Genomic DNA, 26,911 nt, shown 5'->3' with positions numbered 1-26,911 from the left:
CTGATGAGATATACTGACCTTCTGATAGAACCTGAGCAATTCCTTGACCTCTGTATCTCAGTTTCCCCATATGAAAATGGAGATGACAACTCCTGCATGAGATTGTCAGGATTATGAGTCAATATTTGTAAAACACTTTTGAAAAAACCAGACGGACATACAGTTGGTGCTTGGAATGAATAGTGCCTGGCACACAGTTGGTACTCAATGAGCACTCAAAGCAGCATCCACCACACACCTGGCATTCAATAAGCACCCAGAACACAGGCATAAGACTGATACTTAGTAAATCCGGGGGGAAAAACCACACTGCTGAGTGAGGGACAGACTGGTGTTTTATATATATACCCACACAGCAGAAGATACAGAGTCTCAATAAGAAAATACACTCTTGTGTTCAGGTGAACCCCCATCACCCACTCAGAACACTCCAGGCTGGGAAAGAGGGAAGGGGTAACCATAAATAGGGACTAAGAGGGTAGGTTATTGCTCTAAGGGGCAAACACAGGCAGGGAGCACACTCTTGGGAAGAGATAGGGCCTCTTCCTCCCAGAGAGATCATCGCAACGAGCGGCACAGGAGAACAGTAGCCACAACTAAGCCTGTAGTGCCTGGCGGGGGCACCTAACACGGGGAAGAGAATGGGGGAAAACACAAGAAGCAAGATGGAAGAGAGGGCTTCCTTCCCTGTGGCAGGACCCAGGGCCCCTCAGTTAACATCCATGAACTCAGAGCTCGGTGGGGAATTGCAGGCAGGGGAGGCTGGGGGACCAGACGAGCCGGACCGGGATTGTAGGCGACGTGCCACGTCCTGGCGTTGGTAGAAGAGGACATAGGCTGCCTTGGACTGCAGGGAGAGACAGGAGTCAGTACGGATTGGGTGGGGGAGTGGAGTCAGGAGAAGGGAAGAAGGAGAGAAGGGAGGACAGAAGTCACACCTCAATCTGATTCTCATTCACAGGTGAGATGCTGTTGTCATCGAAGTAGTGCCACTGGCCGCTGTCCTTGTTGCAGGCAAATGTTGTGTCTGAAAGGGAGGGGAAGAGATCCTCACCCACCCTCCTGCCCCTGAGAGGCATCCTGATTCACTCTCACCCTTCCAACCCTGATAACCTTGCCACCGGCTCACATGCCCATTCACCCACTGGGGACATCCTGACCCTCCCAGTCCAGACTGCCCCCAGACATGTCCCTGCCCACAGCCTTGCACATACAGTGTCCATCACGCATGCCCCCATAGTGATTGGAAACCGCAATAAGATCGTATTTGTATAGCTCTGGAGATGACTCCTTCTGTGGTTTGATGACAAACTTGGAGAAGTCCAGGTCCCTGTGGGTGGGGAGAGGGTTAATACTAGTGTGGTATGCCCTGCCCCCAGCCCCTTTCCCTGCCTTACCCCAGCCATCCTCCCCCTGGCCCCTGACCGGATAGGAAACTCCACAAGGGTGTCCAGCTTCTCGCGGGAGAACTTGGTGTAGGAAAAGCGTTTCAGGTGGATGATGAGAATCTCTGGCAGCATCCACAGGTCCAGCTTTTTGGTGGCCAGCTGGTGCTGCTTGCAAGAAGGGCAGTACCTACAGACAGAGTCCAAGGCAGTAAATAGACATTTTCTGAGCACCTACTGCACGCCCGTTGTGCTATCTGGCCTTCACATGCCATGCCTGGCCCACAGAGAAGCTGCTCTTACTTTCAGCATGCCTGGTACTCTAGTTTGCTCTTTCACATTAAAACCCTTTCATTCATTCATCAAGTACTGACTGACTGACTGCCTTTTGTACATGCTTTTGTACTATTTTGCAATTTTGTTTGATTTCTGGTCCATAAGATGCTAGTCTGCCTGACTCTATCCCTCTAGTTTCCTCTCTTCATATTTTAGTCACATTCATTCCAGGTATTTATTGATTGCCTCCTGTTTAATCCTTTGGTACAGCCCAAGCAAAGGCTCTGAGGTGGGAATATGCTTGGGGTGTTGGTGGCTAGTGTCGCAGGAAGGGTTTGAGAGATGGGGAGAGTGGAAAGAAGTATGTTTAGGCAGCTAACAGGGGCCTGGGCAGGTAGTGAAACCCCATGAAACCCCCACAAACCACGTGCTGGCCCCTCACCAGGGGTTTTCCTTCTCCAGGGTCTCCATGGTGGTGAAGAGCTCAATGCACTCCTGCAGCCGCACCGGAGGCTTCTTCAGCACGTATCCAACGCAGTCATGCTTCACATAGCCCTAGGGTTGGGTGAGCAGAGGGCCAGATGGCTGGGTATGAGGGTGGGTGGAGAAGCAGGGAGAGGCATGGATGACACATGCTGAGTGGGTCCGAGCATGGACTCTAAGGCTAGGAACCTGAGGCTCTGGAGCTCTCAGCGGGTATTAGGTTCCAAGGCTGGGCTGGACTTGGACCCTATCTCTTGGCTCTGTTCCCAGCTGGAGGGGCTGGGGTAGTGGGGGGCAATGTGAAGAGTTGAGGGGTGAGAGCTAAAAGTGCCCCACTTCCCTGGGATCTCGTTTACCTCAGCCTCCGCCTCGTCATAGTAACGCTTTTTCATCTCCGGCTCCCAGTCAATGGCAATGTACGGCTGGGCTGGAAGCGAGGGAGAGGTGGTCATGGGTCCTGCTGCTAGTAAATCCCACCTTCCACCTTCCCAACCCTGGCTCACAGCCAAAGGAGTTTACAATGGACTTCTTCAGGGGAGGTCGTGCGGTCACTGGTCCCATTGGAGTTCACTGTCTGCAGGGTGAACAGTTGCTTGCGCCGCCGCCTTGGGGGCCACTGAGATGTGCCAAGGCAGTTGTCCAAGAGGAATGGGCACCTGCTTGTGACCCCAGAGCTGGGCCCAGCCTGCTCTGGCTCAGGGTCTCGGAGGCTGCCCCCAGTCGAGGGCCCAGGAAGGTCATCTTTGTCCTCCTCCTCATCGTCATCTAGGATGAGAGGATGTCAAAGAGGGGAAGGGTGAGCCCTGGAGGCTGAGCTGCACTGCACATTCAGGTGAACCCTGTGTGGGTCAGACCTATCCCAGACCCCCCACCCACTGACCCTCATCCCCACTCAGGTCACAGGACCACCTGTATAGACCCTCCTCCTTGTCGACCCTCTCTCACTCCTCTCTCTCACCTTTCTCATCCCCATCGTCCTCCTCCTCATCTGAGCTGGGTTTGGCCACGTAGCGTCTGCAACAGAGCAGAGGAGACTCCCAAGGGAGGGGCACAAGGACAGTGGGGGCAGAGCCTGGGATTTTACTTTAAAGATGATAGGAAGCCACTGGTAAACCCTCACATAAACTGTTCTTAATTACAGGCCCGGAAGGTCTGAGGAGGTGACATATAAATGCATGAAGAGGCTGAAGATGTCAGCAGTGGCCTGAGAATGTAGGATCTTGTGTGCCACAGGAGCGTTATGGATTTTAAGTCTAACAAGCCACTGGTAAACAGACACACCACCTGCTGTAAATTTCCATCAGGGAAGGCGTCTGAGGAATGGACTTTTGAGTGTAAAATGAGGGAGGAAAGATTAACCCAGATAATGTATTGCTTTGCTTGCTATGGTAAGAACTCTGGATTTTAGGCACGATGAAAATCTATCAGTAAAAATACAGATAACCAAGTCTCTCCAAGGAGGAGACAATTAAGTATAAGATGAAGTCATCTGTACTTTGTCTGCCTTGTTCACTTCTGTATCCCCAGCACCTAAGAGGCAGTAGCGAAACCAATGGTCTAGAGAAAGAAAAAGCCCTACAAGTTCTTCTATGGTCATGTTAAGTTTGAACTGTGTTTTGCGTGAAGGAAAGGTGTCAAATAAGTAGCTAAACACCCAGGTCTGAGTTCAGACCCAACCTCACCCCTGGCCCCGGGGAAGGAGACACTTACGAGAGCCGGTACGTTAGGATGTTATATAGACCGTCCCAGGAGAACCGGTCCCTGGGCACTGACACCAGGAGTGGGTGCCCAAAAAGCATCAGGCCATAGTAGGAGTTGTTGTAGTCTCGGGCTGGAGTGCGCTCCCGCAAGTAGACAGGAACCACAATGTCATCTCTTGAGCCCTCGATGGCCTCAATCCGACCTGATACCTCATATCTGTGGGGGGTGGACATCAGGTCAGGCCTGATCAAGGCATCCCCGACACTGCACCAGTTGCTCCACCCACTCACTGCTCACAGCCTGAAGATATTTTTCAAAGGATCTGAAAAGTCACCAAATGTTTTGTGCTTTACAAACTGTTAGATGATTTACAGAGCACTTTGTTTATGTGCTATTTTATAAAGTACTTTGGTGCTATCGGAGTGCTTTAAAAATCATTTTCTTTTTGTAAACTACTGCTTGGTTTACAAAGAACTTTTCTACTCACAAAGCACTTTCAATTTTAGTTTTTAGTTACCCAAAGATTTAAAATTTTTTCTGAATGCTCCTATGTTCTTTCAAAAATCTCTTTCTGTGTTTGAGGACTACAATAGAATAAGGAGTTCAGCCCAGCGTATGGTACACAGGAGGGGCCTAGTAAGTGCTGAATGAAATAAATAAGAAACTGTGGCCTCCCTCCCATAACAAGGAGAAAAACACCCAAGGACAGCCTGTATAAGGCTCTGTCATCCTACTCCATTGACAGCCCCAAGCCCCTAACCTGCCAAGGCACATGGCCAAAGTTGTGTGGGGCAGGTGCCCTGAAAATAAGGCAGAGGAGAGAAGAGAGAAGGTGGTTAAGGCAGAATTATACAAAAGGAAGTGGACCAGGTTCCTGAGGAACCACCATCTCCCCTTGATCCCTTCACTCACACAAAGATATCATCACGGTCCAAGATGCTGCTCAGAGAGTCCTCCAGCTGGTAGAGCTTATAGAAGCGGTGACTGAAGACATCAGCCACTATCATCTGGGAATGGGATGTAGAGAGGGTGCTGGTCAGTCTGCAAGGTCTCCCCAGACTTCTCTGCCTCCTTGACCCTGAATCCCACCCAGCCTCCATCTGCAGAGAGTCTCACCCTTTCTGGTGAGATACCCGTGTGTTTAGACAGAGCCACACACAGATCCGAGATCTTGCCTTTCTTGGGAACCACAAGCCGGTGCTGCAGGAGGAACAGTATCAACAAAAGATCAAAAGGGCTGTGGTGAGTTAATCAGGAAAGCTTTAGGTAGGGCAGAGTAATCAGACTCTGACTACATGTCCTTCATCATGTCCCCATGTTCTCATCTCCCCCATACCTGCTCTGGTTTGCGGCGGGGATCCATGGGGATAAAAAAGACCTCCAAGACCCTCTTGTGGCTGACAGGCAGTGGGACGCTGAGGTAGCAGAAGGGGTCGAAGGTCACAGACACATTGCCACAATCAGGGCACACCAGCGTGGACTTGAAGAGGCCATGGAAAGTGTCCACAATCACAGAATCATTTCGTCGTTTGTGGTTCTGCCAGGCCTCCTGAGCGACCTCCTGTAGACAGTACCGTGGAGGGTGGTGAGGCTTGCCCAGGGCAGAAGGAAACCATAGTTTGGGGTGGATTCGTACAGGGTGAAGAGTAAGGCTGCTGTTAAAGTCCAGAGGTAGAGGTACAGCTAGGGATATGTGGAGACTATATTCACTGTGAGTGTTGGGGCGGGTTGAGGTTAACTCTGAGCTGGGTGTGGGGGCAGATGTGGCGTTGGAGCTAGGGTTGGGACTGAGGTTGGAGTTGAGGTCAGGGTAGAGGAACTTAAAAGAAAATGGTGGGATGTTGGATATCCTAGGGAGGCCAAAGAATCCCTAAGGCAGAGATCATAGTGGTTTAAGGGGACTCTCAGGAAGGGGTACTTTCAGGAGCAGCCTACCTGATCTGGCCGCCCAGCAGCATTGCACAGCTCCACATATTCCTTCTTCTTGACCCGATTAAGGTCCTCATGTAGCCCATCCAGGAGGAATGACAGCAGCTCCTGAGAGTCATGCTGCTGGTAGCCCAAAAACTGGGACGCAAAATGGCCAACCTTGGTCTGAGAAGATGGGCAGGGCCGTTAGAGCAAGAGGGAGTTAAGAGAGCCAAGAAAAGTTGGGGGTGGAGGGGTGCCCAGGGATGAGTCACACCTTGAACACATGGGGCACAATGGAGCGGTGGTGGCCGGACCATGCCTGCTTCACCAAGTCTGCATAGGCCTCTGCAATCTCACCCTTCATGCCCAGTGGGTTGCGGAAGTTGAGCTCCTCCAGGTACCGGTTGTTGAGGAAGTACTCAGTGAGCTGTGGTACATTGCTGAGGCACTGCAGGGAGCAGAAGCCAGGTGCGTGAGGCAGAGAAGAGGAGAGAGAAGGTGGCCAAAGTGAGAACAGAAAAAAGGAAGCCAGGAGGGAGAGGAGAGTGGGGCAGAGAAAATATTAATATTTCACGAAGAGGAAAAAATGTAGTGACAAAGAAAAAAAAAGAGAAAGCAGGGGGCGATCAGCAGGAGGTACTGATATTTCAGAAACAAATGCGGGCATGTCAATTCAGACCTATTGGGCCTTAGCTTCCAACCTCACCCTGCAGTCCCCCTGGGCCCCTAACTCTGTCCTCAATCCCCAACTCTTGAAGCCCACCCCTGTGGGCTTTAATGACCCAACCTGCAGGGCTGAGTTCATGAAGCATGTGTTGCCCAGATTGGTGAGGCCACAGATGCCTGGCTGGCCCTGGAATTCCTCATCCTCTTCGAACACGTTCCTGGAGTTGGATGAGAAACTATTAGCTGAGGGCCTACTACATGTAGCTCCAATGTGCTCATGGGCTCAGTCATTTTGCATACTGAAGGATGCCTCCACTCAGGACCAGACACCCCAAGGGCTCACATGATATGCAGCTGTGCACTGGGCCAAGTGCCATCTTTGTTTCGGGTCTCCATGATGACCAGCTGGGTTAGAAGAAGAGAAAGAAGAGAAGGAAAGGCATTAATGGGAGGGCCTTATGGGCACCTAGCCCTCTCTTCCTCCAACCTGGGCACTGCCAGGAGAGTCTATCTGCCAATCCACCTAAGCAGAAAAGCCCTCCTCACCCTTACCTGGCCAGTCTCGAGGGCAGCATCAAGCACTGTGGCATGTGTGTCGCGCAACCGATCCAAAGAGCCTTCTGAATTCTTGACCCAAAGACGCGTCTCTTCCTGGGGGTCTGCCAGGAAAAGCTCCCGAGCTGTGCGCAATACTACATCTGTGAAGGGTAATGGAGCACATTCAAGGTCTTCCTGATACCCAGAATGAACAACCCATCTTGGTATTCCTGACTTATCCCCACAGACCTCGCATACTTGGTCAATACCTTGAGTCTCTGATCAATCTCCAAATGACTGACCCACACTCAGGACTTGAGATCCCCAGCAAATATCCTCTACCACTGGAATGTAGCAGTTCACATAACCTCGAGACTCCAGTAGACCCCTTTGATGCCTCTGCCCAACTTGGGCAATGCCTTCTTGGTCCTCCAAAATCTGATCAGTGCTTTCTCAGTCTGCCACAGCCTAATCCCATGTATCCTCAAGTCACTGAGCTGTGACCTGTGGCTGGGAATGCCAACTCATTCAATGATACTCGGACTCACCAACAGAATCTGTGTGGCTGAACTGAGCAGTGTGATTTGTGTCCATATCACTATGCCGGACAAGCAGCAGTTCTACTGGATACACTTCGACCTTCTGGATGTTGGGCAGCTCTATGACCTGCAAGTGTAGAGGGGTGCATACACAGGTGTACCCATGCTGCATACATGCACAGACACAAGACTCTGAGATTAGAGGAGCACACACTGTGGCTTACACACAGAGCATACAAAGACACAAATACAATGATCTGTAAGGAGGCGCACAGGTGAACACACCCAGTGGACACACAAATTTACCCATATAATGAGCTATGAAGGGGAGAGGAACGCAGATACAGGTATATCTAAACAGCACACATGGAGACACATGTACACATGGGTCTGGACCCATCCTGGGCCTATAAGGCTTTTCTCCTACCTGACCTCCCACGGAACCTATCCCCTTCCAAACACCCTCATGAACCACTATACCTTGCGTTCAATGGGTGGCTGGCTATGCTCTAGACCATACCAGCTGACCAGGTAATGCCAAGCAGCTGCTGGGAGCAACACATAATCCTCGCCTTCCACCAGTCCCTCCTTGAGGCGCCAATTTATCTGATCTGCAGGGTAGGGTGGGGGTGGGGGTGGCAGAGGAAGAATCAGGGAAGGGAACCAATGAATCACTCTGGCCATCAGACCAACGACCGAGCACAGAGAATGGGCTTATGATCATTTGTAGGGACAAGGGGATAAGAACTCCAGGGCTAGGTTGATGTGGGGAGGCAGAGGCCTGCTACCTTCAAAGAGCTTGGCATTGTTGATGCATCCAGGGAAGGTGCCGGAGTCCTGGTCCCCTCCCTGCACGTATACCTCCCACTGTTTATACCAGTGCTGCTCCACAAGGAACCTGGGGCCCAGAGAGGTAACAAGGTGTTATATGGTTATCTGGGGGTTAGTTATACAACTTCCCATGGCTATTAGACTAAAAGTATCAACACATTACAATTCAAGATGAAAAGTTGCAGCATCATATAAAAATAAATTAGAAGCAAAATTTATTCAGTGATACTCAGATTTGTATATTAGGATACCCAACTTCTTAGGATACTAAGAGATTTGATTAAAAACAGAAGTGTGCTCAATAATGGCATACAAACAAAAAACCCACACCCATAGTACTGGAAACATGAGGCTTTATTATAAAATAAAAGATAATTAATTTGTATTAGTCTGTGGGACAACATAGTTAAATTAGGCTCAAAATATCCGTCATTTGTAGCTAATGTTATAAGCCTTTAGCCATTTGTTAAGTGTGCATCATTTAAAAAAAATGTATCAACAGAAGCAAACTTCTTAAGCTAAGAAATGATTTGATAAATTTTGAAAATATGCTCAGAAATTGAAAAAAATGTTAAATGCTAAAGAGAATCATAAAGTTTTCCTTCACAAATTGCATATTGCCATTTTTCATCATTTTCGTATTTAGGATTTATTTTGGCTTTATAATAAATTTCTGAACTTATGACTAGCTCTCTCTCTTAACATAAAATTTACCATCTTAGCTATTTTTCAGTGTACAGTCCAACTAGCTCTCTTTTATTATTACGTTTTGTTTTTCTTTTCCGTTTTTTTGGTGGTTGGCCAATACAGAGATTGTACCCTGAAGTTTGGTGTTATCAGCACCGTGCTCTGAGTGAGCTAACCAACCAGTCTTAGCTCTCTTTTAAAGGAGGAACTTACATGCACAAGGATAAACATTTAGGACTATATTGAAATTTGCCTTTGTAAAATGTTGAGAAATTCTAAAGTCTGGAAAATACTTGACATATCATCAGTGCTAAATGAATGTTAGCTGCTATTCTTCTGATCCCAGGCTTTGGAGATATAAATGCTCATAGACATACAATCCGCCTCCCACATTCACACACACATAACCTAATTGATGAAATGTACATAGCATTCCATTGGCTGGTTTTCCAGCAATTTAACCTGATAAATGTGATTCTTTAAAATGTCAACTTTCTCTTATCATAAAAGGATCAGACAGGTGGAGGGATGGAGGGATAGAAAAATCGTAGTCACGGGCCGAGCCTGTGGCGCACTCGGGAGGGTGCTGCGCTGGGAGCGCAGCGACGCTCCCAGCGGCCGCGGGTTCGGATCCTATATAGGAATGGCCGGTACACTCACTGGCTGAGTGCCGGTCACGAAAAAGAAAAAAAAAAGAAAAAAAAGAAAAATCGTAGTCACAAACACTTCTGTGTGGGTTTTGTGTTGGTTTTGGTTTGGGGCTTTTTTTGCCTGTTTTGTTTGGTTTTTGCTATACTGATCCCCACAGACCCTACCACATCACTCAAACCAGTGAAAACACACCCTCCCTGCCCCGGTGGCTCATGCCACAGACCTCCTCCCATCACTCACCCAGAAGACCCCATTGCCAACACTACCCGCCACCACACACACCTTCAATCCCACCTTCACGGCTTTACTTGCCTCCATAGCCTATGAGGTTAATTTATTCAGTAAAGCTAATTTATGGTTAATGGTACCTTCAATGCAAGGGGAGGCATTGCTCAACCTCTTTTTAAGAGCAGATTTTTAATAAAAATTAACATTAAAAACCACTCTTTATAGTGGATAAGCAAAACTTCCAGACCTGGCTACAATCTGAGTTTCTAAAGGCTCCATTGAGGACTGAAGTTTTACACAAATTTTCACATAATATTATTACCATATCGCTTCAATTCAAAGACACACACAAGAAAAATCCAACACATTGTAAAATCTCTGAAATCAAGATGACTTACAATCTCTGTCAGGCCAGGTGGCAGTCATGACAAAGTTATCATTGTATCAAGAACACCCATATTATTATATTTATTCATAGGTATTCGATTTTGGGGGATGCTACTGTAAATGCTATCCTTTAACATTTAACTTTCTAATTTCTTGTTGCTAGTATACAGAAATACAATTGATCTTGCTAAAGTCATGATTTTTTTTCTCTTTTTGAAACCATTTTATTATGAAATTTAACACATACATAAAATTTAATAAAACAAATGAGCAGCCTAATGGGATATAATAAAAAGAATGCTCATGTGATTACCATCTAATTAAAAAACTAGAACATTGCTGGCTCCCCAGAAGCCCCCTAAATGCCCTTTCTAATCACACCCCCTTCTCTTCCTGCCAAAGGTAACCACTCACTCCACCTAGTAGTCCGTTCTCAGCTCAGGCTACAATCCCCACACCCCACCTCACCTCTGTGGTCTTTCCCCTGACCTCATACAAGCCCTCTGAAGGTGTTCTCTCTCTCTCTTTTTTTTTTACAGTGTTGAATATCAATACCTGTGTACAATATATGATGCTTAAATTATGGATAATTAGTATATTCAACATTATACAATATAATTGTATTTTGTGGTCCTTTACCAATTTATTGCTAACTCTCTCTCTCTCCATCCCCCTCCCCCCTTTCCCATCTCTGGTGGTCTCAGTTCCATTCTCAAAATTCTATTTGTGTGTGTGTGTGTGGCTGGCTGGTACGGGGATCCGAACCCTTGACCCTGGTGTTACCAGCACCATGCTCTCCCAAGTGAGCTAACCCACCAGCCCCCCAATTTTTGTTTATTGTTTTGGCAGCTGGCCAGTATGGGGAACCGAAACTTTGACCTTGGTGTTACAGGGCTGTGTTCTAACCAACTGGCCCTTAAAGTCACTTATGCTTGTGCTTCCTCAAATTGGTTAAAATAATATGAAATATGTGCTTATGGGAACGTTACTAAATAATTCTCTATTTTCTGTCCTCTAGTCTTCTCTTGTCTGGGAAAAAGAAAATTGGTTGTTTTAGTTAAGCTAACAATTTATATAAATGGTTAATTATACTAGATACAATAACTATAGAGAAATAGAAATATGGATTTGTTAAGAAGTATGGTTTCCTACTTTTTAATTAAAAGCTTGTTACTTTATTCAGATGATAAATGTAACATAACACTGTTGTACAAAATTTATTATTTACCTGTATAAGCTTAAATACATAATTTAATAAAGGCATTTTAATAAATCTCTTACTGTAAATTGTTACATAAATAATGTACCACAAGAGGAAAATTACAATTTCGGTCCACTATGTTACCTTATGTCCAGACTAGAAATTCCTTTTTTGTCGCCAAATTATTGTTAACTCTTGGTGCTTTTTGACATATTCTTATTTTTTAAAATATCTTAGGGCCGAGCCCGTGGCGCACTTGGTAGAGTGCTGCGCTGGCAGCGCAGCGACGCTCCCGCCGCGGGTTCGGATCCTATATGGGACTGACCAGTGCACTCACTGGCTGAGTGCCGGTCACGAAAAAACGACAAAAAAAAATAATAAAATAAAATATCTTAACCCATTTTAAAAAAGATTCCTTGATTTAAAAAAATTAAGCTCCTAATAAGCTTTGTTGTTTATTGCTGTGTGTTTTTACAAAGTCGACTGTAAATATTTCTTATCTTTACTTACAACTTATATCTTGTTTTTCCCAAATTCAGGTCCCAGATTTAGGATAATAACACTGTTAAATGTTCTTTTATGCCTAAACTATCTTTGGGAGATAACCCAAAGATTTTCTCCTTCACCCCACAAAAAGAAGGATAAGAGTAATAATCATATCTATCTAAAATTCTCCAAATTTTAATTCATTTAAAATTTAAGAGCTCTTTCATTTTTCAAACTTAATATTTAAAAAAATGACAAATCAAACAGAAAGCTTATCTTCCTGGGTTAATTACAGTTAATCATATACAATTAGATATGCTAATACAAATAAATATCTTTCCTCAACATTTCTAGGTTTAACCTCCTGTGAGCCAGCCTTGATTTCCCTTCACACATCACCTGTCACCTCCGCTGGTGCAACACTCTGAACCCAACCCCCTCCTTCCTTTACCTGAACAAGGACAGCCCCGTGAATGCTCACCTCTGTTAGGAAACCATCCACACCCTGAACACATCTGCTAGAGACTCCCTCAGCTATCCCTGATTTAATTGTTTGGTTCATCCTCAAAAAGAAAAACTGAAAATTTTTAAGGAGGTTGTACTATCATAGATTCATATTTACTCTTAAAATATAAGCTTCTCTCAGATATTAAATCAGTTCAGATGACCAAATTAATTAATTGCCCTTGCCCACATCTGAGAGCTGAAAAAAGACAGAAGGTACAAATATTAATACCGAGACAAGGTATATGTTTTGCAGTTAGTCCATGACCTCAAAATGCTTTATATACACCTCTTTCCTGACTACTGCAGCAAACCCTATAAAATGGACAGCAAATTAAAGAACCTTGAGATTCTTTACTCTTACCTAAATGGATAAGCAACAAAAAAAGGTGGGGTTTAGCAAAAATGCTCCATGGTAATACCCACAATAGCAGAGATAAACTGGCTTCAGTAGTAAAGCAACATGGCCATGGCGATTTTTTTAATGAAGTGAAATTCACATAATAAAATTAACCCATTTCAAAGTGAAAAATCCAGTGGCATTTAGTACATTCATAATGTTGTGCAACCATAACCTCTACCTAGTTCCAAAACATTTTCATCACCCCAAAAGGAAACCTGGTGGTACTGGTGGGATAATTTTAAAGGGTACTTCCAAGGATGATAAGATTTCATGTCTTATCTGCCAATGATACAATCATGACAAGGCTGTAAAGGTAGGAAGGGGCAAGAACCAAAGTCTTGAGGCCCTTTTGAACATCTCCAACTTGGCTATAAAATGTTCTGGTTATAGCTTATTCTTGAGATGGTCTGAGGCTTTTCCTTGCTGAACAGTTATGATGTAATGGTAGAAAAACATTACTTGGTTTTGTATTCCTCATTTGGGGAATCTCAACTCATCTTCCCAGTAACAGGGATATACATTTCATTGGTTCTGTTATTAAAAGAACTCTGTACAGGGCCGGCCCGTGGCTCACTCGGGAGAGTGTGGTGCTGGTAACACCAAGGCCATGGGTACGGATCCCATATGGGGATGGCCGCTTGCTCACTGGGTGAGCATGGTGCTGACAACACCAAGTCAAGGGTTAAGATCCCCTTACCAGTCATCTTTAAAATATAAAATAAATAAATAAATAAAAGAACTCTGTATAGTGAGCAAACCACTCAAAAAGGCCCTACAGCTTGACATGTTGAGGAACAGCAAGAGTCCAATATGGCTGGCCCTTGATGGAGAGATTCGGAAGGGAGTGTGTAATCAGAGGAGGGATGTGCGAAGAAATCAGAATGGAAGCAGTGTACCACCTTGCAAGTCATTGTAAGGATTTTAGCATTTATACTGCATGAGACAGGAAACTGTTAGGACATTTTGAGGAATGGATGCACATGATATATGTTTTAAAAACAATTACTGCATATGTAAAGAATAGTACCTTTACAGTTGAGAAACCTGGCAGACATCACTGTAACCAAGTAATCAAAGTTAACATCACCAATGATGTCATGTGTATACCATGTACCTACCACCTGATATGATGAAAAGGGCTCACAGTATGCATCCAGTATGATTTCATATATATAAAGTGAAAGCTTAGACAACAAATACTATTTAAGGGATGCATACAGTGGTGGTAAAACATGAAAGAAAAGGAAGAGACAACTCAAAATTCAGGATAACAGTTTCCCATGGACTAGGGAGGGAGAATTCCCATCTGGGAGGGGCACAGAAGGATTTCTTAAGGTAATGTTCTGAATCTTAACCTGGGTGGTGAATTCATGTGTTTTTATTTTATTATTCTTTAATTTTTTACTTTGAAATACTTAGAAAAATAGCAAAAATAATACAAAGAATTTCCCATATGTCCTTCATCCAGATCCCCCAAATCTAACATTTTACCCATTTGCTAAATTGGATTCTTCACATACATTTTAAAAAATTTTTATTTATTTTAAAATTGACAAAAAATGTGTATATTTATGGTGTACACCATGATGTTTTCATATATGTATACACTGTGAAATGACTAAATCAAGATAATATATCCATTACATCACATACTTATCTTTTTGTGTGGTGAGAACATTTACATCTACTCAGCAATTTTCAAGTATACAACACATTATTATGAACTATAGTCACCATGATATACAATAGATCTCCTGAACTTATTCCTCTTGTCTAAGTGAAATTTTGTATCCTTTGACCAACATCTTCTCACTCCCCCCCCCCCCGCCAGTACATGCATTTTTACATATGCTATTTTTTCAACCATTTGAGAATAAGTTTCTTACACGATGGTTCCTTACCCCTAAATTTTTCAGTACATATTTCCTAAAAACAAGGATATTCTCTTTCATGACTACAATTATCTCAATCAAGAAATCAGCAGTTACTAATATCTAATCCATCGATCTTAGTCAAATTTCACTGATTTTTCCATCGCCTTTTACAGTAAAAGAGAAAAAATTATTTTATGAGGTTAATTCCTTTAACCTGGAACAGTTCCTCAGCTTTTGTCTTTCACAACCTTGACATTTTTGGAGAGTACAGGCCATTTATTTTAATAGGATGTCTGTCAATTTGGGCTGTGTAAACGTTTTATATAGGCTTTTTAGGTCTTACGTATTTTACAATGAAAATAACGAGATGTAACTCGGTGAGAAACAGAATAAACTCAGAAGCAGTAAATTTCAAGAAGCACTGGTTAGCAAAGAAATCAGTAAAACAAGCTGATTTATCAAGATACACATTGATATTTCTAAAATTCCGATTTTTTCCTGATTATAGAAAAAAAAAAAAAACACTACTAAGAAAAATTTAACATCGAAGGCCGCTCCGATGCTAAATACCCGCACTTTCTCCCGTCCTGGGTGTGAGTTTCCTAGAACTGAAAACCTGATTTTTAGAGAGCCCCACCCTTCGGTTTCATTTCTCTAAATTTCGTTCCTCTAAGTTTCTATCTCCTTAAGTCTCTGTTTCCACCAGCAGGCTCAGCAAGCTGTACCGAGAGTGTAACATTGTAACTGCTTCCCCCAGCTAGCCCAAGGTTTCTGTCTCCCCATCTCTGTTCCCATGAACAGGCTGTATCCGGAGTGGAACACTGTGACCAAGTCTTCCTAGGCTAGGCCAGATGCCAATCTTAACCTTACAAAAGAAGACACGCAACTGCCTCTCGGCTCTGCCCGGCAGGTCCACTTGCTGCTTGCTAATACAATCTTTTCAGGGCTTGCCTGTGGCTCACTTGGGAGTGTGGTGCTAATAGCACCAAGTCAAGGGTCAAGATCCCCTTACCGGTCATCTTTAAAAAAAAAAAAAAAAATCTTCTTTTCTTCCTTTACCTGGCTAGCATCTCCTTCCTCAGAGACCTTACATTTTAGTGCCCAAACAAAACCGGAAGGAGGATGTCAGAGGTAGCTGGATCGCCCTCCCATCACCCCCCCCCCCTTTAACCCCTTCGTTCCCTCTCAGAGCCTAACTGAGACGGGCCCTGGGGAGAAGTGACCGTGATCATGCGGCACTCTCCCTGGTCCCCCTCGGTAGACCACAGCCAAGATCATCGCAGATGGACCTCTCTGGCAGGACTCCCTTGCCAATTCTTTCTTGGGGCTTTGATCCACCCTCTGCCTCCTCCTCCTGAACCTGCCGAGAAAGGCACTCCCAGGGACTTTCTCCACCGATCCTGCAAAATTTTCTCTCAGGAGCTGCGACAAGGGTGAGTAAGCTGAGAGCGCCACACATTTCCGGGACTCTCTGCCGCTCCGCTCTTCAGTTTTCTCAGGTTCCGAAAATCCTAGTGCTAGGGCCGGCCGGTGGCTCACTTGGGAGAGTGTGGTGCTGATAACACCAAGGCCACGGGTTCGGATCCTTATATAGATAGGGATGGCCGCTTGGGAGAGCGTGGTGCTGACAGCACCAAGTCAAAGGTTAGGATCCCCTTACTGGTCATCTTTAAAAAAAAAAAAAATTGGCCTGAATATTCTGGAAGTACCAAGTGTGTGGTCTCCATATCTACTAAGAAAGAAATTTGCTTACCTGTTACTGTCACTATTACCAGGGGTTCAGAAGTGGTGATAGGCATGGCAGAAGGGATTGTAAGCCCCGCCCTCGTGGTCTTCAGCGGCTTGTCCCAGCAGGTCAGATAAGCTCCAAAAAGATAGCTCCAAACCGGGCTCAGTAGGGGTTTTTGGAGGGACTGGAATAGGCCCAGAGACTCTTTTACTACAGTTGACTCCCCAATGTCCCTCCTCACCACACAGGCCTCGGGTTTGGGCAGACACTTGCCTAGTGCCTGCCCAAACCACAGTTGAAGCAGTTACCTTGGGGAGCAATGGGAGGCTTACCCTGAGCCTTGACTTGAGGCGTTTGTGGTTTCTGGTTTTCCCAGATAGCAGCAGCCAGCAAGGGGCATTTGATTTGATTATGTTTTAGTTTTTGAGTTTAGATTCCTCCTCTCTGTTTCAGGGTTAAAGTTGGTATATTATATTACAGTCTCGGTGAGGTGAGACAAAAAGTGCACGGCATTCATTAGGTTCCTGAGTTAACTTTCTTGATTTTGTCATAATTGACTGCCTTTAAAGAAAACTTTTAAAAAAAATCTTTTATGAGATATGTGAGCCATGTGACCTCTCTTTTTTGTATCTGCAGATTTTAGTTGATAGTTCCAATTTGGGTCAGTTTGTTGGGATGGCCATGGGACCCAGAAGATGCTGAGTCAGATCCTGAGTGTGTATGGTGTCTGTATGGGCTTGGGCTGCAGTCCAGACTTGCTTCTACTCCTCCGGGTTTAGAGTGGAAGAGAGGATAACACAAATGTCATGCCAAGTGAGATCATAGGATTGAATGAGATATTGGCATCCCTTTATATCCATATCATTGAAGGAAAAGGGAACATGGACCCTAACAATGTGCTCAGCTCCTGCTACCTCTTGAAGGGGAAGAATAGAAGCGGGGGACAGTGGTGGGAGCAAGCAGAGGCAGAGCAATTTGGTCATATCTGAAAACATGACATTCTAGTCAAAGTCTTGGTAAAATAACCAGTGTGTTCAACTGTGTCCTGTTACAAGAACAGATTCTTACTGAACTTATGTAAATAACTATATTGTCATAAAATAACAATACTCATGAATAGTTTTAAAATCCTGGAGGGATCAAGTAGAAGAGAGAAAAGTAAATGTTTTAATTTTTGTTCATAAATGTATACTTCAGACTGATAGTATTTATATCAATACATAGATTTTGAAGAACCTTACATAATTTTGGAACACATATTAACAGTATCTGAGTATATAACACAAAGGAGGTCAAACATTATTTCCTGTTTTGACAATGCTTTCCATATAGTTTAATTTATTAAATAAGCCAATTGGTTTTGATATCTCATATATATATATATATATATATATATATATATATATGTCCTTTGAGAAGCTCCAGGTCCCTTGAAACCCCTCAAAGTTAGTTCAAGTCAAAAGTTTGAGTTTTCAGAATTTGGTTTTGGAAAGTTTGTAAAATAACAGAGGCTTAAAACATCTAGTTAAATAAGATCACAAATCATTATAAAAACCAAAGTGACAAAGGATTTGAAAAGCAGAGAGCGCAAGAAATTGTCTTGATAAAACACAGATTAAGTTTCTTAGGTCAGTTATCTAAAAGATAGAAAACCTCTTGGGCAGGCCTGTGGCTCACTCGGGAGAGTGTGGTGCTGATAACACCAAGGCCACGGTTCGGATCCCATACAGGGATGGCCAGTTGCTCACTGGGTGAGCGTGGTGCTGACAACACCAAGTTAAGAGTTAAGATCCCCTTACCGGTCATCTTTTAAAAAAAAATAAATAAAAAAAATAAAAGATAGAAAACCTCTTAAAATTTTTTGTTAAGAACAGTTAAGTGTTTTTAGGAAATCTGGTGTTCCAACGTAAGAGAGCAAACTCTAACCTTGTATCAGAGTACTTTTGATATTAATGGTTAATTTTTAGAAAAACATATAATTTGATTTTTTCCTTTTTATACATCTTTATTTTTTTATCAATGTTAAATTGGCCTCATTTGCCTAAGAACTATATTTAAAATGATCTTTTTGTTTATGGCTGGGTTTACAACTTTAACCTTACAAGCCTTTAGCAAAGTGAAATGTAATCTTGTTTGATTAGTAAACCCAGGCAAAGATGTATGTTGATAATTCTGAAAACATTTTTGATAGCGATATGATTTTAAAACTTTTTTTCTTTAGCAGTCTTTGGTTTTAACATTTGTAGAACTTTGTGTACAGATACATTTTGTTCAGAGATATAGCCAATTGTAATTTTGTAGATACATTTTAGTTTCTCAGAGTTGCCTAGAGAAACTCAGTGAGAAAACTTTTCCGTCACCAGGTTGTAAATGACCAAAAAGCACAAACTTAGTTGTTCAAACCCAAGCATACAGACCTTTCATACAAAATATTGGCTTTTTATCCTTGAGTCATTTTTCACATCCAAATGGTACTTTTTAAATAAGCAAACAGTGTAAAAGAATGTTACAGAGAGAGAAGATGCTTGAAAAGGGATATAGCAGAAAAGCAAGGAAGAATGCAAATTACACCATGTTCAGCATAACTAGGGAGGGAAGCCTGCGCGGAAGGAAACAAAGGAGAATGTCCCCTGTTAGGTCTCCACTAGTTTGGCTGATGTAGTGACTCCTTTTAAATCATTAGGGTATGTGTTAGCTTACTGAGTTCCACTGCAGGCTATAAGTTGAAACAAACGTTTCAGTCACCGCAGGAAATATTTCACAGTCCACCTTTAGCTCAGAATGTTACAATATACGGTGTTGCTAAATGAGCATTGTGGTTTCTAAACAAACCCTGTTAAAGACTGGCTCCTTTTAACCTTTTTTTGTTTGTTTTTTTGCCTTTAAGACTGTGTGATGGGAGCATGTAGCCTAATTTGCTGTATATTCTTTGTCTATCCTAATAGTCTGATGCAAAATGGCACGGTTTGTGACCCAGTGATAGAGTGATTAGTTCTGTCATGGGCCACATGGTGTTACCCCAAAACGGGGAGTGGTATTGCATGATTGGCAAAGGGAGAGTCTAGAATGGAGAGTGAAGAAAGCCTGGACACGGAAATCTCTGACCCTTTTCCGTTTCGATGATAAAAGTTCAGATCCCAGAGAGTATTAAAACTGAAAGTGCCATTCTCAGGCCATTGAGAGTCGTTGGGTAATTTGTATTGTGGCCAAACGGAATTGCAGTATAAGATAAATGTTTTGGCTGTATGTCTGCTGTGAGACCCAAAGGGTCGAGATTTTTAAGTAGGCACCCCAAAGGGGTGGTCTTGGGAGGAGTCAACTGATTATTCCCCATTAAATGTTTTGAAAGAGTGAGGGCAAGAAAACCCAGAAGAAAGGCAAAGAGTGAGCATCCTCCGTCTCACTGCTTGTCTCCATTGAGAACTGTGGGTCGCTAACTTGCTAACTCAAGAGGGTATCCCCAATTGAGAAGGCCCAGGCCATAGCCGAGGAGGATCTCTGACCTAGCACTAGGATTTTATTTTATTTTTTTAAAGATGACCGGTAAGGGGATCTTAACCCTTGACTTGGTGCTGTCAGCACCACGCTCTCCAACTGAGCCAACCGGCCGTCCCTATATAGGGATCCAAACCCGTGGCCTTGGTGTTATCAGCACCACACTCTCCTGAGTGAGCCACGGGCCAGCCCGCAGGCTTCCTTCCCTAGTTATGCTGAACATGGTGTAATTTGCATTCTTCCTTGCTTTTCTGCTGTATCCCTTTTCAAGCATCTTCTCTCTCTGTAACATTCTTTTACACTGTTTGCTTATTTAAAAAGTACCATTTGGATGTGAAAAATGACTCAAGGATAAAAAGCCAATATTTTGTATGAAAGGTCTAAGTTTGTGCTTTTTGGTCATTTACAACCTGGTGACCAAAAAGTAGCAGGAGCTGAGCACATTGTTAGGGTCCATGTTCCCTTTTCCTTCAATGATATGGATATAAAGGGATGCCAATATCTCATTCAATCCTATGATCTCACTTGGCATGACATTTGTGTTATCCTCTCTTCCACTCTAAACCCGGAGGAGTAGAAGCAAGTCTGGACTGCAGCCCAAGCCCATACAGACACCATACACACTCAGGATCTGACTCAGCATCTTCTGGGTCCCATGGCCATCCCAACAAACTGACCCAAATTGGAACTATCAACTAAAATCTGCAGATACAAAAAAGAGAGGTCACATGGCTCACATATCTCATAAAAGATTTTTTTTAAAAGTTTTCTTTAAAGGCAGTCAATTATGACAAAATCAAGAAAGTTAACTCAGGAACCTAATGAACGCCGTGCACTTTTTGTCTCGCCTCACTGAGAGTGTAACATACCAACTTTAACCCTGAAACAGAGAGGAGGAATCTAAACTCAAAAACTAAAACATAATCAAATCAAATGCCCCTTGCTGTCTGCTGCTATCCGGGAAAACCAGAAACCACAATCGACTCAAGTCAAGGCTCAGGGTAAGCCTCCCACTGCTCCCCAAGGTAATTGCTTCAACTGTGGTAAACCAAGGGCACTAGGCAAGTGTCTGCCCAAACCCGAGGCCTGTGTGGTGAGGAGGGACATTGGGGAGTCAACTGTAGTAAAAGAGTCTCTGGGCCTATTCCAGTCCCTCCAAAAACCCCTACTGAGCCCGGTTTGGAGCTATCTGTTTGGAGCTATCTGACCTGCTGGGACAAGCCGCTGAAGACCACGAGGGCCGGGCTTACAATCCCTTCTGCCATGCCTATCACCACTTCTGAACCCCTGGTAATAGTGACAGTAACAGGTAAGCAAATTTCTTTCTTAGTAGATACGGAGACCACACACTTGGTACTTCCAGAATATTCAGGCCAATTTTTTTTTTAAAGATGACCAGTAAGGGGATCCTAACCCTTGACTTGGTGCTGTCAGCACCACGCTCTCCCAAGTGAGCAAACCGGCCATCCCTATATAGGGATCTGAACTCGTGGTCTTAGTGCTATCAGCACCACACTCTCCTGAGTGAGCTACGGGCCAGCCCTCAGGCCAATTTTTGATTCCTCCATTTCTGTTGTAGGGAGTGGGAGAAATTCCATTCGAATGAAAGGTCACCTCCCCTCTACCAGGTATTCTTTTAAAAGTACTTTTCATACATCAGTTTATAGTCATTCCACATTGCCCTACTCCTATTTTGCAAAGGGACATCCTCACCAAGTTCCAGCCATCCATATACTTTACTCCAAACCCACCTGAACCTCTTCTATTCTTATGCCACCCAGACTCACCTCTCCCTTCTAACACCCTACCCCCTGATATAGTTAATCCTATAGGTCTGGGACACCACTACTCTATCGCTAAACACCGCCCCCCCCCCCATACAAGGTAAAAATCTTTCCACGTTCCCTCACCAAGCCCAATATCTAGTCAGTAAAGAGGGACTGCAGACACTTAAGCCAGTTATTCAACAACCACTCCAGGCCGGTCTATTAAAAGAAACTCATCCTCCCAAAGTCTGTCACCCCCTTCTCTTACAGAGTAATCAACACCGGCCCAACCACTGTCTGGCTCTCTTGAATACCAGAGAAACAGGCTACTACAGATGAGTAACGGCACAGCTGCCTCAATCCTTGGCCTCTTCTCACTGCTGGGCCTTCTGACTCTCTTCCTACTTCCATTCTGCTGCCCACCTTACTATGCCCTGTATTGCTCTAACTGACATATCATTTAAATCTGATTACAAATCTGATTATTACTCCAGACACTCCTTACTTCCCATCAATTCTATGCTAAAAGATCTAAAAACCTTCCTTCATATCCTATACCTCAACCTCTCTTGGTGCCCCTCATCAACACGCTCTCACCTCAGTAGATGGACTTTGGGTGGCTGTAACTGCGTTATACCTCCAGAAAAATTTCAACAACTTCGATTTAGATCAGCTACAATGGTTTACTTTTTGTTACCTACATCCTCCTATTTGCCAAATATACTCCATAATATTTGGGCCACTCCTTCTACTCATCCTCGCCACAAATATTTCCACTCCTCAGTCCAGCCGTCAAATCAATAGCTAGATCCTTTTCGTAAACCTTACACAACTCCTAATCCAGTCACATTCTTCCCTGTAAACTAATTGCTAGATCTGTCTTTCTACCCAAACTCAATGAACTTCAACATACCCTACTAACCTAACTACTTGGACAAGATCTAACATGAGCCTACATCTACAGTTTTCCACTATGCCCTTCCCTAAACCCTTCCACTCTCTTTCACTCCTACATGCCTATTATCTCTTCCACCACTAACATTCCCTAACTGGCATCACCCTCTCCAGATCCTACTCCGTATGGTACCTAAAAAATAAATGAGTCTCATGACTAGCCACTTTCACCTACAGCTTCTGTCTTACTACCCCGGGTGTCTGCTTTCTTTGTGGCACCTCATCCTACTTCTGCCTTCCCTCTAACTGATCTGGCTGCTGTACCTTAGTGTTCCAGCTCCCCACTATTACCTTACTGCCAAACAATCAAACTATTCAGGTTCCCCTTCCTGCGACAATTCTCTCTTCTATGACCCAGCATAATCAGGCTGCTCCACTCCTCATTCCCTTACTGGCTACCCTAGGAATTTCCACAGCTCTAGGGACAGGTATAGCTGATGTTAACACTACCCCAACCCATTTCCAACAACTATCAAAAGTCCTCTCTGACTCTCTGGCTGAGATGGCCTCCACTCTTACCACCATTCAAAATCAAATTCACTGGCCAAAGTGGTCCTACAGAATAGGAGGGCCTTAGACCTACTTACTGCTACAGAAGGCAACACATGCTTATGTCTTAAAGAAAGCTGTTGTTTCTACATTAACCAGTCTGACAAAGTCAAAACAAAAACATATCCAAAATATTCTTGAAAAGGCTACAAACCTAAAAACTATGCCAATTAAATGGTCTAAGGGCTGGTTCACGGCTATTACCCATTTTGCTCCCCATCCTAATTCCCTTTGTGTAATAATTTTCCTTCTGCTATCTGTAGGACCTATACTTCTACAACAATTCTCCTGGCTCCTCTGCAGGACGATCCAAACAATGACTCATGAGCAGGAGCTAGCCAAAAGCCTAAAAAAACAAACAAACAAACAAAAAAAACGGATCAACTAGATAATCTCCTAGATCACGTTGACTCCCTGGCAGCGGTAGTCTTACAAAGCCGCAGAGCACTGGACCTCCTCACAGTGGCCCAGGGAGGGACTTGTGCTCTCCCCCAGGAAGAATGCTGTTTCAATATCAATTAGTACGGTTTAGTTCGGGATGGGGTGGTACGACTAAGGGATGGGGCTACATGCCTCCTGGACAGAACAAGTACATCTCCCTTTGCTTCTTTGTTCACACAATGGATTGTTCCATTTCCTACCCTTTTACTTGCCCTTTTTGTTATTTTGGCTTTTGGCCCATGTTTACTTAAGCTTCTTTCCAGTTTTATTCAGGACCAGCTACAGGCATTCACCAAGCACACGGTGCATGAGCTGCTTCTACAATGGACTATCAGCATCTCAAAAAGCCTACCGGAACCCCACTCACTTCCTCCTACCCCAACCCCGTGATCACGACGCCCTTGTTCAGCAGGAAGTAGTTACAAGGGAAGAAAAATCACCGCCCCCTTACCTAAAAATAAATAAAATAAAAATAAAAAAGGGAAGAATGTTAGGTCCCTGGAACTGAAAACCTGATTTTTAAAAAGCCCCACCCTTCGGGTTCATTTCTCTAAATTTCGTTCCTCTAAGTTTCTATCTCCCTAAGTCTCTGTTTCCACCAGCAGGCTCAGCAAGCTGTACCGAGTGTAACATTGTAACTGCTTCCCCCAGCTAGCCCAAGGTTTCTGTCTCCCCGTCTCTGTTCCCATGAACAGGCTGTATCCGGAGTGGAACACTGTGACCAAGTCTTCCTAGGCTAGGCCAGATGCCAATCTTAACCTTACAAAAGAAGACACGCAACTGCCTCTCGGCGCTGACGCAATTTTTCGGCTCAGCCCGGCAGGTCCGCTTGCTGCTTGCTAATAAAATCTTTTCTTTCTTTACGTGGCTAGCATCTCCTTCCTCAGCGACCTTACACTGAGAGAAAAGCCTCCCTCTGAGTCAGAAACCTGGCCGCATCACAAACTTTGCTCATTCACAGACGCCATTTTTTGCTTCAGGGGCACTACCTCTCCTCCACAGTCGTTCTCCGGCCTCACACCACGCATCTTAGACCCACGTCAGAAGCCTAGCCTCGTTCCCAGGCCTCCGCTGCCTCCCCCAGCCCTCCGCCTGTCTGCTCCCATTGCGCTCTCCTGTGACGTCACACGGTCTCCTCATTTGCAGGCCGCTCCCTGCCCTGCCCCAAGAGGCTGGCGACGCAACGCAGACCACGCCCCCCGCCTCAGCTTGCAGAGCCCGCCTCCTTCCCAGTTTTCCAGTTCCACTACGCCGGCCCGGCCCCCACCCCACCCCCGTGGCTGTTTCCTCTCCGGCCCGCCCCCTGGCCTCATCACAAGAAACCTCATTTTGTTCTCAGGCGTCAGACAGCACCACACAGGCCCCTCCTCTTTCCCAGACGTTTGGATTCATACAGAGGTGCTTCCCCACCCCTCTTGCCCGCTGTCCCACCGGCCACTGCCCCACCCCCGCAGCAGTTCTCCCGCGGACCTCGGCCGCCAACGCCCCCACTGTCCCCTCAGCCGAGGCTCCACTGCAGCGCCCAGTCTCACCAGCTTTCGCCGGCTCGCAGTGGACGGCCTCGTCCACTCTCGCCGTTCTCGATCTGCCGTCGCTGGCTGTCCAGGCTCGGCAACGCCTCGCGCTGTGGTTCTCTGTCTTCAGCTGCCGCCGCCGCCGCGGCGGCGGCTGGATTCTCTTCCACCGCCGCCATCGCCGTCCGTCGTCCTCTCACAGCCAGCGCAACTGAAGATAGAATGACGCCCCTCAACTGTCACTTCCGGATTCTGGTCCCGGAAACGGAAGCTGAGCCCCCCAAACAGTCGCGGGGCTACTGCTATCTCGAGAATGGGCCTCAAGCTCGGACGCTAGGAGGGCTAGGAGGGCATCGGGCCGTGGGTGGTGATCTCTGCGACCAGTGGGCGGGGGAAATCCCCCCAGTTGGGAACTAAGAAAAACAAGAGTGAATCTAAGTGTTGAGTTAGGGCAAAAGGTTGCGTGGAAGGCGGAGACCGAGGTTCCAAAGGTGAGATAGGACATGTTGGGGAGGGCTCAGGGACACATAAAGGCTGAGACTTCCTAGCCCCTGTTCTGCTGAGGACCGCAGACCCCGACCCTGCAACGGCCTTTTTGTTAACTTGACCAGAATGCCCTTCCTTCGTTGCACTACCCTTCTTATCCATCAAAACCCAAGGTAAAAGGTTTCCACCTCCAGAGAGCCATCTAGGCCTGCAGGACCATTGTTTCCCTTCCTTACCTAGATTTATGCGCTGACAAACGTGAAGGCAAGTGAGCCGCCGGCCCTGTGTGTTTGTTTGGAGTCAGCAATGATAACCAACAGTCTGCCCAATTTAAGCGCTTTATTGCACTTAAATAGTAGCCTCAGGCATAGGTACTATCTTTGTCGCCAATGGGCAACAATGGGAAAAGCTGAGGACCAGAAACGTTAATTCCAGCTAATAAGTGGTGGAGCTGTGGTTGCAGTGGTTTGAACTCAGGAAACCTGGTTCCAGAGTTGTGACCTTAAACACCAGGTCAGAGATTCTCAAACTGTGGTCCCAGGCTGTCTAACGGTCCAGCAAACCTTCTCAGGGGATTCACAAGTCAAAGCTTTTTTCACAAGTTTTTCACTGATTCTCTCGTGTGTATGGTGGAAGTATCCAGAGGCCACCTGACATAATAAGCAAAAGCTCTTTGGGTGTCCTCAATTTTTAAGACTGTAAAGGGATCCTGAGACCAAAAGTTTGAGAACTATTGGACTAGGCCAGGGTTTCTCAACCTCAGTGCTATTAGCATTTCGTTATGGGGAGCACTGCAGGACATGTAGCTGCATCCCTGGCCTCTACCTCCTAGATACCAGTAGCACCCCGCAGGACAACCAAAAGTGTCTTCCTCCAGACACTGCCAGATGTCCCCTTGGGGGGATATTGGCTTTGGTGGAGAACTACTGCACTATCCTTTTCTCTGCTAGGGCTCCTCGCCTTACCTGTGATGACTTTGATATTTCCCTCTCTGGCTCCCTGCCATCAACCTGCCTATTGGCTGTCCCCACCTGGCCATCCCACAATCTCTCCAAAAGAGGCTTATGATTCCAGGGCTGCTTCAGTGACTTCTTTCACTATCACCACCCAGTCCACACAGGGACCCCTAGGCCCATGCACACACAGGTCTCTCTCTGTCCAATTTCAACCCTCCCCCCACTTTCCTGTCATTACTCTCCACTCCCACACAATCTTATAATTTACCCC

At 45.1% G+C, this 26,911-nt stretch overlaps 1 protein-coding gene across 1 annotated transcript; it reads right to left on the bottom strand.

Moving 5' to 3' along the window:
* Positions 1-317: 317 nt before the first annotated feature.
* Positions 318-25,407, bottom strand: USP11 (ubiquitin specific peptidase 11). The gene is made up of 21 exons (XM_063083147.1): positions 25,217-25,407; positions 8,287-8,396; positions 7,979-8,109; positions 7,508-7,625; positions 6,975-7,120; positions 6,766-6,827; positions 6,544-6,640; positions 6,031-6,204; positions 5,781-5,939; positions 5,182-5,406; positions 4,962-5,045; positions 4,758-4,852; positions 3,855-4,061; positions 3,103-3,158; positions 2,664-2,909; positions 2,501-2,571; positions 2,104-2,216; positions 1,426-1,575; positions 1,215-1,330; positions 939-1,027; positions 318-847 (listed from the first exon to the last, which is right to left on the bottom strand). The coding sequence occupies exons 1-21, from the start codon at positions 25,375-25,377 to the stop codon at positions 710-712; spliced, it is 2,748 nt and encodes a 915-aa protein (XP_062939217.1). The 5' UTR covers positions 25,378-25,407; the 3' UTR covers positions 318-709.
* Between the last annotated feature and the right edge of the window lie 1,504 nt (positions 25,408-26,911).

This window comes from Cynocephalus volans, chromosome X (genome assembly GCF_027409185.1).
Source record: "Cynocephalus volans isolate mCynVol1 chromosome X, mCynVol1.pri, whole genome shotgun sequence".
In the NCBI taxonomy this organism is placed as follows: Eukaryota; Metazoa; Chordata; class Mammalia; order Dermoptera; family Cynocephalidae; genus Cynocephalus; species Cynocephalus volans.
This window is presented reverse-complemented; position numbering and strand designations above follow the sequence as displayed.

Excerpts from the sequence above, each read along its gene's own strand:
- USP11 (XM_063083147.1), bottom strand. The coding sequence starts at position 25,377 with ATGGCGGCGGTGGAAGAGAATCCAGCCGCCGCCGCGGCGGCGGCGGCA. Across the intron at positions 5,407-5,780 it reads CTGCTGGGCGGCCAGATCAG|GAGGTCGCTCAGGAGGCCTG; the intron begins GTAGGCTGCTCC and ends TACTGTCTACAG. Across the intron at positions 2,910-3,102 it reads GGACGATGGGGATGAGAAAG|ATGACGATGAGGAGGAGGAC; the intron begins GTGAGAGAGAGG and ends CTCTCATCCTAG.